At 39.7% G+C, this 14,470-nt stretch overlaps 1 protein-coding gene across 1 annotated transcript in view; it reads right to left on the reverse strand.

Annotated features, from left to right (window-relative positions):
• Positions 1-10,364, reverse strand: part of LOC119412770 (kazrin-A-like) — a 48,382-nt gene extending 38,018 nt beyond the window's left edge. Inside the window, exon 1 of the mRNA XM_037679806.1 lies at positions 9,755-10,364. Coding sequence (XP_037535734.1) covers positions 9,755-9,947 — 193 coding nt within the window. The 5' untranslated portion in view covers positions 9,948-10,364. The remainder of the gene's footprint in view (positions 1-9,754) is intronic.
• Between the last annotated feature and the right edge of the window lie 4,106 nt (positions 10,365-14,470).

The following is a 14,470-nucleotide window of genomic DNA, read 5'->3' on the forward strand; positions in this document are numbered from 1 at the left end:
ATCTGAAAGGAAATTTTATGTTACTCCCTCTTATATTACAAAAGATGTTTAATATTAAATGAAAATAAAACACCAACTCTACAGGGACACGTTGTGAGTGGAGCTCTGACATCTCATTTGGATCGTGCTTGCTGCATGTTTGAACGTGAGCGTTCTCTTAATATTTAGGATGTTTTCAGCCCATCAGTCTTACAAGACGTCTGCGTGATGCAGATGATTTTGAAAATCAGAGAAGTATTCTACTTATCATCAGCTCTGCTGGAATTTAACGCTTTTCTCCTCTGAATCCTCTGGACACGAAGAGGGAGTTCTGTGCTTCCTCAAAACTTTTCACCCCCCCCCCCCCCCCCCTTCCACCATTCCTCATTCTTCTCTCCTTGGGGAACAGATTTAAACTGCTAGCGGGGCAACAATACACAGCAGCAATAAAATGTCTCTGCTGCTGAAGCAATGAGGCATTTAAAAAAAGATGCGCTGAGATGCTTGTGAACCAGGATTGCACTCGTTCGCTGTCTGTCTTACGGCTCATCTGGTTCTGGGAGGAGAAGTTTGGACTCAACGGGGATTTGGAGGATTTCAGGTGAAAACGAGGAGTTAGATGAGATGAGTGGAGCCGTGGGGGGAGAAATCTGATCATTATCGGTGCCTCCTGTTGAGAAGTAGGAACCACAACATCCCACAAAAATGACAACAGAGCACCCCGCATGGGAGAATCTTACTAAACACTTTGTCAGAGCTCTTTTTTTTTTGGTCACATATTCAGAATTTCTTTCACCCATGTGACAAATGAGAATAATTAATGGAGACATCAAGTACATCCTGCACCACATTCCCTTCCTCAGTACCTCACTGTTCCTCCAGATACAGTCTTGTAAAAGCTCAACCTGAGACAAATCCTTTAAAGTGATCTGCTTGATGCAGCTTACTTCTTCTTTGTAGGCCTGGTGTCTGATCCTCTGCAGGCACACATGATTCATATAAAATGTAGTGGGCTCGTAAAGCGCAACCAGGAAGTAATCCTTCTTTCTGACAGAGAAGAAAATCACTGATGTAATGCAGAGTTCTCAAATTCATTTTCCCCCCTCAGTTAGCATTACTTTCTGAGGTCAGAAGAGGAAATAAAAAAATAAATAAAAAATCTTACAGTTGTATGAAAAAAGATCACAAGGGCTCCTTTGAGAGAAACTGATATTAAAATGTGCTAAAACTGAAGGAGGAAGTCTATATTCAAGGAAATCAGCTCTCATCAGAAAAATCATCTGGGGAGCAAAAGCTGCTCCGAGCTGGTGGAAAAGAAAGGTTGTCATAGACTTAATTAGTATACGGAGACACATGAGACACTGTGATGGGGAAGCCATCATATCAAAAAAGCTATTTGATGATTTGTGTCATGGTTAGAGAACTCCTTGAAATGGAGTTGCTCTGTAAAGTTTCATTCAGATAAAACCTGACTGGAAACTTTGAGTGTGGAGGAATGCCTGCTGGAGATGTACCCTGTCTGGTACGCTGGCAACTTGCTGAAAGCTCCCTTCTCCGGTCCGGCACCAGTTTGTCAGCAGATTTGTTTCCTTTCCAAAAGGTGCAGCAGCTTCATGCCAAAACTCGGTGAATGCCGTCACAAAGCTGCTCTCCCAAGGCAGCATTTCTGCCTCACTGCTAATAAAGAGGTTAGCTCTTATCTTGTACCGTCTGACTATTTTGGAATGCATTAACATGAAATCAGAGCTTTTGGAGGAAACAAGAAACTTGGAAATATTTTACAGCAGTTGAGACAATGCTGGCCAGTTTCTTTTGGCCCTGTAGGGACATGCTTGCAGATATGTGCCACTCAGATGTCCTCCCTGCTGTCCAGGCAGCTAAATACAGGGATGGAAACTTTTGCATCATCCAGGCTTCAGTTCCCACTGACATCCTGTGCCGCTCTGTCAGTTCGTCACTGAAGCTTACATTCCATTACAAAACAAATATCCATAAAGTCATTAACGTGTTAGGATATTTACCACCCTGTCAAAGACAGAAACCAGTGATTCTCCTTTGCTCTTGTTCTTCTTCGTGCACTCTCAGGACATTATTACCTGCAGTGTTCCCTCAGTGTGGACTGAACTTGGCAAAAGGATCTTCTCCTACTCCGCTCCTGCTTCCTGGAATATCTTACAAAATGACCTGAAGCTCTCGACCTTGACCTCTCTAAGTGGCTTTAAGAATTTATTGGACTCCTGGCAAGGACCAATGCAGACATGTTCCTGTTTTTAGTTTTCTACATTTGCTTTAGAATCTAGCTGTTTTTATTACTTTTTTTTGCCATCTTATTTGTATTAAAAAAAATAGGTGTGCATTTTATAATTGTCTATTGTTGTTGCTGTTGTCCACTATTGTCATCAGTCTTTGTTAAAATCAGGTCTCTTTTGTAAATGAGTCCTCGAGGCTCAATGGGATTAACTTGTTTAAATAAAGGTTGAATGAAAATTATATCAACACGAACATGGCACTATGCTAAAATGTTGTGTCATCCTTCATTTCTTCATATTTTGCTCATAATTTCTATTGCCTGCCACCGAAGACAAAGCATTGACAACGTTTTTGCACGTGTAGTTATTTGTCTATAGCTTTGGCAAAATATCTCACAAACAAGTGGACAAATTTGAATTGTAACTCAAAACCCACGTCTTATGTTATCACATCATGAGAGATCATGCATAACGTCATTTGTAAGATTTGACAAAAATGGCTTTAACTTTGTTCCTTCTCAACAAAATTTCAGTTTAAAACTCTGGTTTGAAAGAAACTGGGTGATGTGCATTCCTTCAAGGATTGCCAGGTCTTTACTTTTATAGTGGTTTGGATCAATACTCTGACAGGTTTTCAAGAAGCCTCAGAAGTTTTTCTTTGAACCTTTGCAGCTTTTCCACTAATTTTTACGTCAGTACAGTTTTCAGTGGATTCTTTTTTGTTAAGCCACTCACTCTGTAGTAACTCTGGCCTTTGGATCATTCAGCCCATTTAAAAGCTTCTAAACTCAAGGGATGGAGCAGTGTTGTCCACACATGACATGCAATTTAGCAAAGGATCCATTTTAAATTGGACTTCTGAAGACATTCACAAAGAAAATGTGTTCCCATTGAATAGTTGATAAATGGTAAATGGTAAATGGACTGTACTTATATAGTGCCTTTCTATCTTATTTCAAGATACTCAAAGCACTTTACACTACAATCTGTGTCCTCATTTACCCATTCATACAGCACTCTACTAGATCTCTACAAAGCTAATTGAACAAATCATTCTAAAGAGACTAATCAGAGCTTTAGATCACATTCATACACTGATGGGACACACATCAGAGGCAATGAGGGGTTCAGTGTCTTGCCCAGTGACACTTCAACATGTGACTGCTGGTGGATTCGAACCCCCAACTCTCGCATTGGAGGACGACTGCTCTAACCACTCAGCCACAGCCGCCCGCAAGAAGTTGAATCAAGAAAATACCAAAGATAACACAGTTTGAAGTAAAATAGTATTTTAGAACCAACAAAGTGGATCTCAACAAGCTAATAGCTAAAATCTTCACAAATACATCTATTTGATGATCATCAAATCACAGAGGCTGATGCATCTTTCAGGTTGTTTTAAAGACACAACTTTCAGATAGTGTTCATCTTGTATAAATAGACTCATAGATCTACTGTACTTCTGTTGTCCTCCTCTTGTCCACTTTCCCCATTATTAACCACACTATACAACATACTGTTATTCTCAGGTATATAAACTAGACGAGTGAAAAAAAAAAACAAAGGTAAAAAAAATGTTTAGAAGCCCAGGAGAACTATGGATCAAGACTAATTTATGAAATCATATAAATTGGTAATAAATAATTTAAAAAATTGATATTTCAATCAAAAATCATAAGAAAGCCTGTCTCCTTTAGAAGCAGAGTATAAACAAATTGGGGGTTGTCTGAAACTTCTGCACACTTTGCTTGTGATATGTAATTAAAAGTCAGCTTTTGGATACAAATACAGAAGCAGCTCCTCCTCTAACCTCTGAGCTGTCGTCAAGACGAAGCAGATTACCGAAGCACTGTACTCCACTGTGGAGGAAAACAGATGAAACTTAAAAAATCTCTATAAGCTTGCTGTGAGACATATGGTCATTAGGCATCCTTCTTTAAAGAAACAGTAATTATCTTTTCTGTGAAGATGTGGTGGCTCTAATGCTTTCTGCTGCAGAGTGATTGTAGAAAAGAATCCTCTCCCCATCTGGCCTGAGTTTGTCAGAGGCCCAAGTCTCTCGTTACACCATGAGGACGAGCCAGGCTGGGAACATACTGCTGTACTGAATGGGCAAAGTCTCATTCACTCCAGTTCTTTCTTCTCCTCTGTAACACTCTCCAGAGACCACCCGTCTTCCTGTCCGCACATGCAATGCAAAGAATGAAATGTAAAGCTCGAATTCCGCGCCCAGGCTCCATCAGCCACGCCCTGTCTGAGGTCAGGGCGGTGTGTGTGGGACACCATGTCCGAACAATAGCCCGAGGGAGGCAGCCCCCCACTCCCCCAACATTTTTCCCACTCTGTCCCTCTCCCACAACAGAACTCCTCCAGTAAAGGACTGATCACTGCACAGCACTGGACCCCAGTACCAGAAAAAAAACACTCTGGTGGTTGTCAGGATTTTATGGTGGTTATGTAAAAAAATAATAATCTACCAGTAAATAAAAACATAACTAAAACTAAAGTGAAGTTATCTGGCAGAGATTTGATTCTGTTGGATCATGGCAAACTGTTTGCACAAGTTAATTTGAAACTTGATTAGTTTTTTATTGGATTTAGCTCTTTGAAGTTTAAAGGCAAATTAAATGCATCATATAGATTACATCAGAACTCAAGAATAAATAAAAATCTGTGACAAAACATAAAAACAGAACAGTCATGAAAAGGTGATACCAACTAAAGTAAAAAATAAAAAAACTTTTAAAAACCTTCAGTAACCCTGAAGAAGTATTGATCAGGACTATTTTGAGAGATAAATCACGGATGACTGAAGAATTTTGCACAGTGCTGCTCTAGTCAGGTTTACAGCTTTTTCTAAATGACTGTAGGTTGCAATTGATTTATTATTTTTATTTTCTGTCGCTCAGTGATGAACTTGTGAACTTGCCAACAGCTGAGCTAACCTCCATCTACCTGTGACCATGATGATTAGAAAACGGATTAAAAGACTGGATTTATTTTAACAGACAATAAAAACTTATGTAGTCTTTGCCTCAAAAAGAAAATATTTTGGATGTTGAATTGGTGGGTGAAGGTTCTACATTCAGAGCCACCACATAAATGACCACATCACATTTAAGCTCAGCCATGTTTAAACTGTGGATGTTTGCATCTCCAGGAAAGATGAGTCACTGAGTGCAGCACCAAGGAGACACAACAATGCAGGCTAAACATACCAGGATTCTTCTTTAAAACTCTATTAGTTTAGAGTTTTATTAGTTAAATTCATTTATTAGTGTATAGCAGAATTTTTACCCCCAATATTTTGTATAATTCAGTTTACAGGTGGTATTATTTTGTTGTACCGTATAAGAAAAAGTACCCACCACAGCATGTTTCTTTTTCTGTTTTAAAGCAGCCAAAGGGTCATCCCTTCACTCCATGCTGTGTCACTCAGTAACATCTTACTCATGTGTTTCAGAAAGGCTTATGGATTACCACTGGCAGACTCCCATGATTCTGTGATAATCTTTGTCCTACTGGCAGACTGCAGGGCATTAATCAACAAAGAATTAATCATTAATAACATGAAGACTCATGATAAGGTTAGGCTACATGGATTTTAGAGCAATATTGCCACCAAAAGGCAAAATATTATGTTTATACCTGTCAGCAAAATATTTTGTTTTTACCTGTTAGTGAAATATTTCATGAACCATTGGCCAAATTTGATGAAACTCACCAAAATAATTATTGGATAACAGCAGAACTCCACATTGATTGTTCCATATTTAATCTATTGTATTGTAGTTTGGAGAAAAGCATGCAAAACAATTACAAATCCTATTTTTATTTTACAAAAAAAGAGCTATAAGAATTAATAGTACAAAGTAGGAAGTGCTATGGTCACCCAACAAATATATTATTTCACAAGTTGAAATTATAAAAAGTTTATGATTTGGCTGAATAAAGTACTTTACAAGTCATGTATAAAGCTCATTAAAAATACCCCCAAATATTCAATTAAGATTTGTTAAAAAAGAGAGTCAATATAACCTTAAGAGAATGGAAATGTTTGTAAAACTCCATTTAGAACTAGTGTGAAGGAGGGCTGCGTTGTAATTCAGGGAACACGATTGTGGAATTGCCTTGATATCACTATAAAAATTTCTAAAACAATTTATATGTTTAAAAAGAAGATTAAGTTAAAGTTGCTGGGAAGGTATAGTGCCAGGTGAAGGATATCTGGTGTTTTTTTTTTCCAATTTGGAGATTGTTCAAGTGAAGGTTTTTGTGTGTTTGTAGTTATTATTATTATTTTTTTTAAATAAGGGGCAGATATTATAAGAATATTTTTCTTCTTTCTTTTCATTCAATGTTTTTCTATTTTTCTTTTTGATTAATTTGTTTTGTTGAGGCTGACACATTATCCAGTTTTAAAACTAGGCTTAAGACTTTCCTTTTTGTTAAATCCTATAGTTAGGGTCGGCTTGGGTTTCCTGAGCTGTCCCTTAGTTATGCTGCTATAGGCTTAGACTGCTGGAGGACAAACTGACCACACTTTTCACTCTGCTACTGTCTTTACTTACTCTGCTCAACATTTGTAATTATTTTCTATCCTTAACATGTGTTTTTTTGTCTTTCATGTACACCTGCACTTATACCTAGATCTACTATTCTGTGTTCGTCTGTCTCTCCTTCCTGTCCTCTCAACCAGCCGGTCAAAGCAGATGGCCGCTTGTCCTGAGCCTGGTTCTGCTGGAGGTTTCTTCCTTTTAAAAGGGAGTTTTTTCTTTCCACTGTTGCCACTGTGCTTGCTCAGGATGGGAGACTGCAACGAAGCCAAGATTCAACTTGTCTGCTGGATTCCTTAGATAGAGAACTTTACTAATTGGCTTTTATGTATGTGAATGTTCCTGTAAAGTGCCCTGAGACAACTTTGTAGTGATTTGGCGCTATATAAAAAAACTGAATTGAATTGAATTTATTTTAAATGAATGAATAAATGAATTAATTATAGTAATAATACTACTACTACTAATAATAACTCAACCAAATTCAAGAGATGGTTGCCACAGTCAACTGACCTTAAAAACTCAAATATAACTGTCATTTTTACAGATAATGACCTAAAATTTGATGTGGTTTTATTTTGAAGTCTTACCCAGCACGTTTTGTGAATATGATATCTTATTATATTGCATGAGATTGTGCATTATATCATTTTGAAGGTTTGACCAAAACAGCTACAACTTCATCGTTTTTCAATAAAAAATCATCTTATTCTAAGACAATGGATTGAAGGGCAGTGATTGATAAGCATTTCTTCATTAAATGCCAATTCTTTCATTTTTATGCAGTCTTTGTTTCCCTTTACAAACTAAAGAGCTCTGTCTATGTATAAATGGAGTGTAAATATAACTTTTTGAAGAATCTTAAACAAAGAGTTGAAATCAGTGTTATGAATTAAAAGGAAGGGCAACTAATTTGAAGAAGCAATCGCAAAGTAATGAAGACATTACTGTCAATGGGCTGAATATAAAAAATGCAGGACATGTTGATGAGCTATCCAAAAACATTTCCACTGACTTTTCTAAAGTGGTGATTGAATCTCTTCTGAAAAGGTCCTGTTTGGAAAAATTACATTAAATTAACATGAGCAAAAAGCACAATTGTGCTAAAGTGGCTACATAAAGACTAAAAGTTACTATAATGTTAACAGGAAGTTAATTAGAACGGCAGGGCTGACCTCCAAGCTTAGCATGAACAGCAAGCTCAACTCCCGTGTTTAGGGCCTTGTTGGAGATAATATTGTATCTCCATGTGGAGGTGACACGCACCAAAAGTTCTGGCACCTGGTTCAGTGTAATGTTTTTACGGGACCCAGTTCATGCATAACAAAAACACTGTTTAGATCCTGCAAAGCCAACAAACAGACTAACAGACTAACAGCTTGGCTTGGAGAGAGATACACTCCTAAAGAACATTTAATTTCCCTAAGCCACAAGCGCTGGCTCATCACACTCTGAGCTGCCGAACACGAGAAAACTCCAAGACAAATTATCTTAAACTTGAAATCTTACAAGAGCGAGTTAAGCTCTGCAGTTTCCAGAGTCAGCCCTCGTTCTTCAAACGAGGTGCGAGCTCAGCCGAGGGAGGTGGAGGTCCGTGTTTGGTTTGATCAGTCACCTGACTGCTGGCCTGCTCTCTGGGAACAGGAAATATGACGTCACTGGGCTGACATTCAGGAATGTGGGAATGTCAGGCTGCATGTTAACATAACTACAACCAGACCAAGAGGGAGAACGAGAGCAAGCACAATGATGGACACAACTGATAACCTCTGCTGAGATGTTTCAAATCAAAAGACTAAAAGGACATTTAGATCAAATCTGGCTCAGCAATACAAAAAAACTCAACTCTTATGTCCTGCTTAAAGTTCTAGCTGAAACAAAGTAGTTACAGTTGCAACATGAGTTGAAGTTAGATTACTTAAATGGACTGACCTCAGCATGAGCACCCTGATAGTTCTGCAGCTACACAGCCCAAACTGTGATTTACTTGGAGCTCTGACAATTTTCTATCAAACCACTTGGGACTTTTTCAGTTTTCAGCAGATAGAGCTCCAGTAGAGCTTTGATTGGACCAGAAAACCCAAGAAATGTGCTAACCCTAACCCAACCTTTGACCTTGCAACTTGTCACTGCTCATTTTTAAATAATTACCTAAACAAATTATTTAAATAAAAGTTGCTATTCTTTAACCCTAAAGAAGATCAAAACAAAAACGACAATACAGTTGTTGAGGTTTTTCTTTTCCAATCTAATAAAACTGAATAGGATTACTCGAACTAAAACAGCACACAGAGTACGCAAATGCTGCCTAACAAAATGGGTCCAAGGATAAAAAGTTGCTGTCACCATATGCAATAACCTCTAAAACAATAAAACTCCATGGCTCCTCTGGGAACAACAGATATATTAAAAAGTAGTATAAGAAAATCCATCAGAATAGTGGCATGTTTAAAGCTCCTCTGTAGTTTAAAGCTTATTTCCATTCCCCTCATCCTTTATAGCGAAGTGACAGTGCTGTGGTGTTACCAGCCTCTTTCAGAGGTGTTGACACTCGGTCTCCGTGCCCATCACAGGCTTTCTTTTCACAGAATCAATACCAGACTTGAGCACAGAGTGGAAACAGAGCCAGAGCGGGAAAGACCCTGAAGAACCCAGCTGCTGCCTGGGAAACCAAACTCGGACAAACTCTGGCCCCTGCTTTAAACGCCACCCCCTCCCCTTCCCCAACCCCTCAGTCCTGGTCTCTTTCCTTCCAATCTGCTGCCTTTTCCACTGTCATTCACATGCTGAGTTTGTGGGAAAATAAGTCAATGCAGGAACAGGGAACATTCTCCAAATATTTCCCACTGTTGGTTTCAAAACAGCCAGACGTGTTCATGTTCTCACTGTCACACACATGGAGAGAACAGCATGTAACTGTGTAAGTGTGCGCTCATATTTACTCATTCGTAGCTTTCCAGTGACACTCACCTCGATAGTGAAGGCTGTCATCGTGGTGGTTGAGCTGGTGGTGGTTCTCTAAGGCAGGGGGGCTGCTGGCTCCCAGCTCTGCCAGTCTGCGGCTGGTGGCAGAGAGCTCAGATCGAAGGTTCGTCACTTCCTGAGTGGCGGACTGGATGGCCCCATCAATCCTCTGAGCCAGCTGTTTGTTGTCTTCCATCATTTTAAGGATTTTCCCCTGAGGAGCAAATCCACACAGAGCAGCATGGTGTCAGGAGGAACATTACAAGGGAGTGAAGCTGACACCCTTTCCTCTTCAACACCTCTTCCTCTTCTTCTTCCACCTATGTTTCTTCTCCTAATGCCTACTTTGGATACATAAAGAAAACCCAGGTCCTTCTCCTCATCTGAGCAGAGCTGGATGATGTCTACCTGTTACTGCAGAGAAGGTTTGTGTGGCCAAGCACTACAGGGTGAGAGAAAGCATGTGTCTGAGTAGAGCAAAGACAAGTAAAGCACTGAGAGTGGAAAGAAGGGAGGAAGACGGAGGAGGAGAAGAGATGGAGCGCAGCAGGCGGAGGGAAAGTGAATGCTCCCGCTGAGGAGAATGTGCTGTGAGCAGCTGCTCTCAGAGAGGACCCTGCACACACCGAGATGACATGCAGCCTTTTAAATGGACTGTACCATGTGGTGGAGGGACGGGGGAGACTGGGGTGCAGATACACTGATGTTCTCCAACAACTCCTTAACTACACCCCGGATCCCACTCTCTGTGGAGTCTGTAATGGGTTAGCAAATTGAGTAAGTAGTAGAGAGGGAAGGGGGTGCAACTGCAGATGGTCTCTGTTCTTTTTTCTTTCTGTGTTGTTAGAACTCGTCTTCAACAAGCACCGTATCTTTTAACATGTGCACCCCTTTTCCTTTCCTCCCTCTCACTCAAACACCCTCTGTCTTCTTGTGTCTCCCACCCCTCCTTTTTCTTTCTATTATATATCCACGTCTTTGTCCTGGGAAAGCTCACCCCCTCATCAGTTGAAGGGGAAGAAGGGGGGCTTGCACAAGGCACCCAAGGGGGAAAGCATTTCAACACACAGCAAACTTTGGAAAGGACAGGGGCTCAGCTCTATAAAAAAGAGGGGGTCCACACAAAGAGAGGAGGCCTTACAATTTACAATCAAGCCATAGTTCTGTGATCCAAAACAGTTGGAAGGATTATTTCTCAGCTTATCGGTGGCCCCAGTAAACAAACACCACTGGCATCAGTTCTCATCCGTACGGTTGTGAAATTCCATCACACAAACAAAAGGTTACACAGCAGTGGTGGGAGGGGGACTGCTGATCTTATCTCGAAACATTCCTGGATGCTGCTGAGCCACCTCAATTTAAAAATCTGCATTTGACATTTTCATTTCCCCAAAGATGAAAACACGTCCTGTTCTGGTAGGAAAGGGAGGTGGATAAGTGATCCATCAGTCAGGTGCCGCCAGTCCTCGGCTCAGGTGACAGTAACGCAGTGCGTTCTTGGTATTCACTCCGTGACACAGCGAGACACACAAAGATGTGACAGCTTGTGTTTGAGATTGACAACCAAATTCCAAAACATAACTTTTTTATTCTGATCTGATGGTTTGTCTACTGCACCCCTCCTCTGTTAAAATGACGGCATTACAGATTGAAATGTCCAAGTGACTGTCCTACATATTGATGTGTACTTGAATGGCCCAGTTTAACTCACGAGTTTTATTGTACAGTACATCCACTCAGTGTCAGTACAGCTTCGCTTGATAATTCAATATACAAGCAGGAGAAAGACCGTACAAGACAGACACAATCTATAAAAAAATTACCTCCATCAAATTGTTAGTATGTAAACTTCTGCTAATTAATTTCAAGAGAGCTCTTGAAAAATAAAAATTATGTATTTGTAAATACCAAATCTAAATGACCCATAAAGCTATGAATTATGGCTCTCATTCAGATTTGGAGGACCACTGAAATATATTAGTCAATTAGATGCCAGAACTCAACAACAGTTTAGATAATTGATGAATTATTTGAGCGGAATTTGAAGAAAAAAAAAAGACTTTTACTTCCCACTTCAAAATTCCAAGTGCTTTCAGTGTTTTTGAGTTTTTATGTTTTTAGAAAATAATATCATTGAGCTTCATAATAAATCTTTTGCCATGTTTATTTGCTACATGTTGTAATAGTGATGTGTAAAGGATACAAATGGGTTTCTGGGTAAGAATCAGAGCTTCCTGAACCTGTTGCCCATTTCAATGTATGATGTAGCAGGAGGGCAAAGGGCAAACCGCAAACAAAGTGAGTTGTGCTAGCAAAGAGACAAATGTCGTTATTGTCTCTGTCTAAAATATTTTATTGTCACGTCAAACACAGCAATATTTAGTTTGGCATATTTTGTTGTATTTGGTGTCAGTGTTGCTCTTTCTTATCAAGCCTTAAAAGTAGCATCGTATCCTAAATTCTGTTGAAAGCTTAAGACTGGTTTGACCAGGATTGAGGAACCAGCACAGTAGTTTTTTGCCGAGCTAGAACAGTTGCTAAGGTTTTCCAGCTTTTACAGTCTGCATTCAGCATCATCCAGTCAGACTTGTTCTATCTCAAACTGGTGCTAAATGGTTGTTTCTTTATTGATTTATATTAATTTGATCTTTCATGCTTTACTTCTTTTTTAGATGTATATATATATAAACCAAAATATATATAAATATATATTGCTTTTGGTTTAATTGTACAGTACTTTAGTTCAACTAGCTTGTCTGCAAACTGCAGACAAGCAAGCAGACCTGCAGCCTGCTCATCAGCAGAAGGAAGCATGACGTCTCTAAAATGTCCTGCTAGATGCTGCGTTGACTGTGGACTTCAGAAAACACAGTGGACCAACACCAGCAGAGGACATGGACCCAAACCATCACTGACTGTGGAAACTTCACTCTGGACTTTAAGCAACGTGGATTCTGTTCCTCTCCACTCTTCCTCTCCACTCTTCCTCCAGACTCTGGGACCTTGATTTTCAAATGTCATGCAGAATTTACTTTCATGTGAAAAGAGGAATTGGACCACTTCTTTTTCTTTTCAGCCAGGTAAGACGCTTCTGATGTTGTCTCTGGTTCAGGAGTGGCTGGAATTGAAGCAAGAGACATTTGTAGCTCATGTCTAGAAGTTAATGAGCTGATTTGGGTGTGACATCATGAGTTTACAGTACTGAACCTCTTCTCAATGTTCTCATTTTCTGAGACACTGAATTTCCATCCATCCATCCATTGCTCCCTGGGTGCTTGCATAGCCGCCCACTGCTCCACCTAGGTGTATATCACGTGATGAGTTAAATGCAGAGACCTAATTTCATCATTGTATGGAAACATATAATGATGACAACACATAGCACTTTTTTCTTTCTTTTTGGGTCATGGGGATCCATGCCCATATCCAGCAGTCGCAGTGCAAGAGAAGGGGCACACCCTGGACAGGTCGTAAGTCCATCGCAGGAACACACAGAGACAAAAAAGACAAACAATTTAGAGTTACTAATCTGCCTAACATGCATGTTTTTGGTCTGTGGGAGAAAACCCACGCATGCATGGAGAGAACATAATTATTAACAAAAAATGTTAACTTTTTCACAATATTCCAATTTTTTTAGATGCACTTGTATACAGTTTCACAGCTGTGGCTCTTTTGTTTGCATGACTCAATTTATTTTTGCTGCTTTCTTTTTGATAGTTTTTTTTTCTACTTTGATTTTTAACATATAATCTGTACAAAAAAAAGTCAGTCTGCATGCCTCCTGCTCAACTAATAACCCTTCAGTGCCTCACAGGCCTGTTCGGTTAGCAGCAGCACTGTCATGTTTGATCACACGTTAGCAGATCATTATCACTGTCTAGACATTCAGAGCCTTGCCCTCCGAATGGCCCGTTGACCCTGATTTGTTGCTGATTAGCCAAGTGTAGCACAGTATCACAGGTCACAGTTGAAGGTCATTTCTAATGCCAGTTTTTTAATGCAAGTCTGATTTTCCTGAACATTTATGTTTTTCTTCTCATGAACCCCCAACAGTTTCATCGTTGTGAGGCAGCGTTTCCATTCTCTCAGCTGTGGAATGCAAGTAAATCAATGATTTATGGGTCAAGGGTCGGCGTTTGTCCCAGATAAACAGTGATCTCCACACAGATGCTTAGAAAACATATTTGCGCAGTGTCCTGCTCTGTCTCTACAACTTGGACTGAAAGTATGTGCAACTTTGGCAGTGACCCGAAGCCCTTAACTGACCAGTTTTCATGTAATTGTATTTTAGACTGGGTTTGTTCATTTGTTTGATGCCATTAATGAGAAGTTTAATTAAGTGTGCTGTGGGTTTGCAGTTAAAAAGGGGTATTGATAAACAGCCGCCATGACTGTCCTCCTGGGTTAATTGAATATCGACGGATCCTCCACTCTCTGGAATGCCTTCCATTTTATCCCCATCAGAAGGTAATATAACGCCACACTAACCAGTATGTTCTAGTCTTAAGACAGGTTCTGGAAAACTGTTCATTTCACTCAACAACCCATGCAAATCAAATACTTAGAAAATAAACAACTAACGGAGCTGATACGGCGCTGCAGGGAGAGGTATACAGAAAAAGAAAATTAATGGCCTGTTGGAGCATTATCTGATATTCCTAACTTTATGAAATTGCAAGTCTCAATAAAAAAAAATAAAAATAAACATTCCATGTTTAG

The sequence above is a fragment of the Nematolebias whitei genome, chromosome 7 (assembly GCF_014905685.2).
Source record: "Nematolebias whitei isolate Nwh7 chromosome 7, NemWhi1, whole genome shotgun sequence".
Lineage (NCBI taxonomy): Eukaryota > Metazoa > Chordata > Actinopteri > Cyprinodontiformes > Rivulidae > Nematolebias > Nematolebias whitei.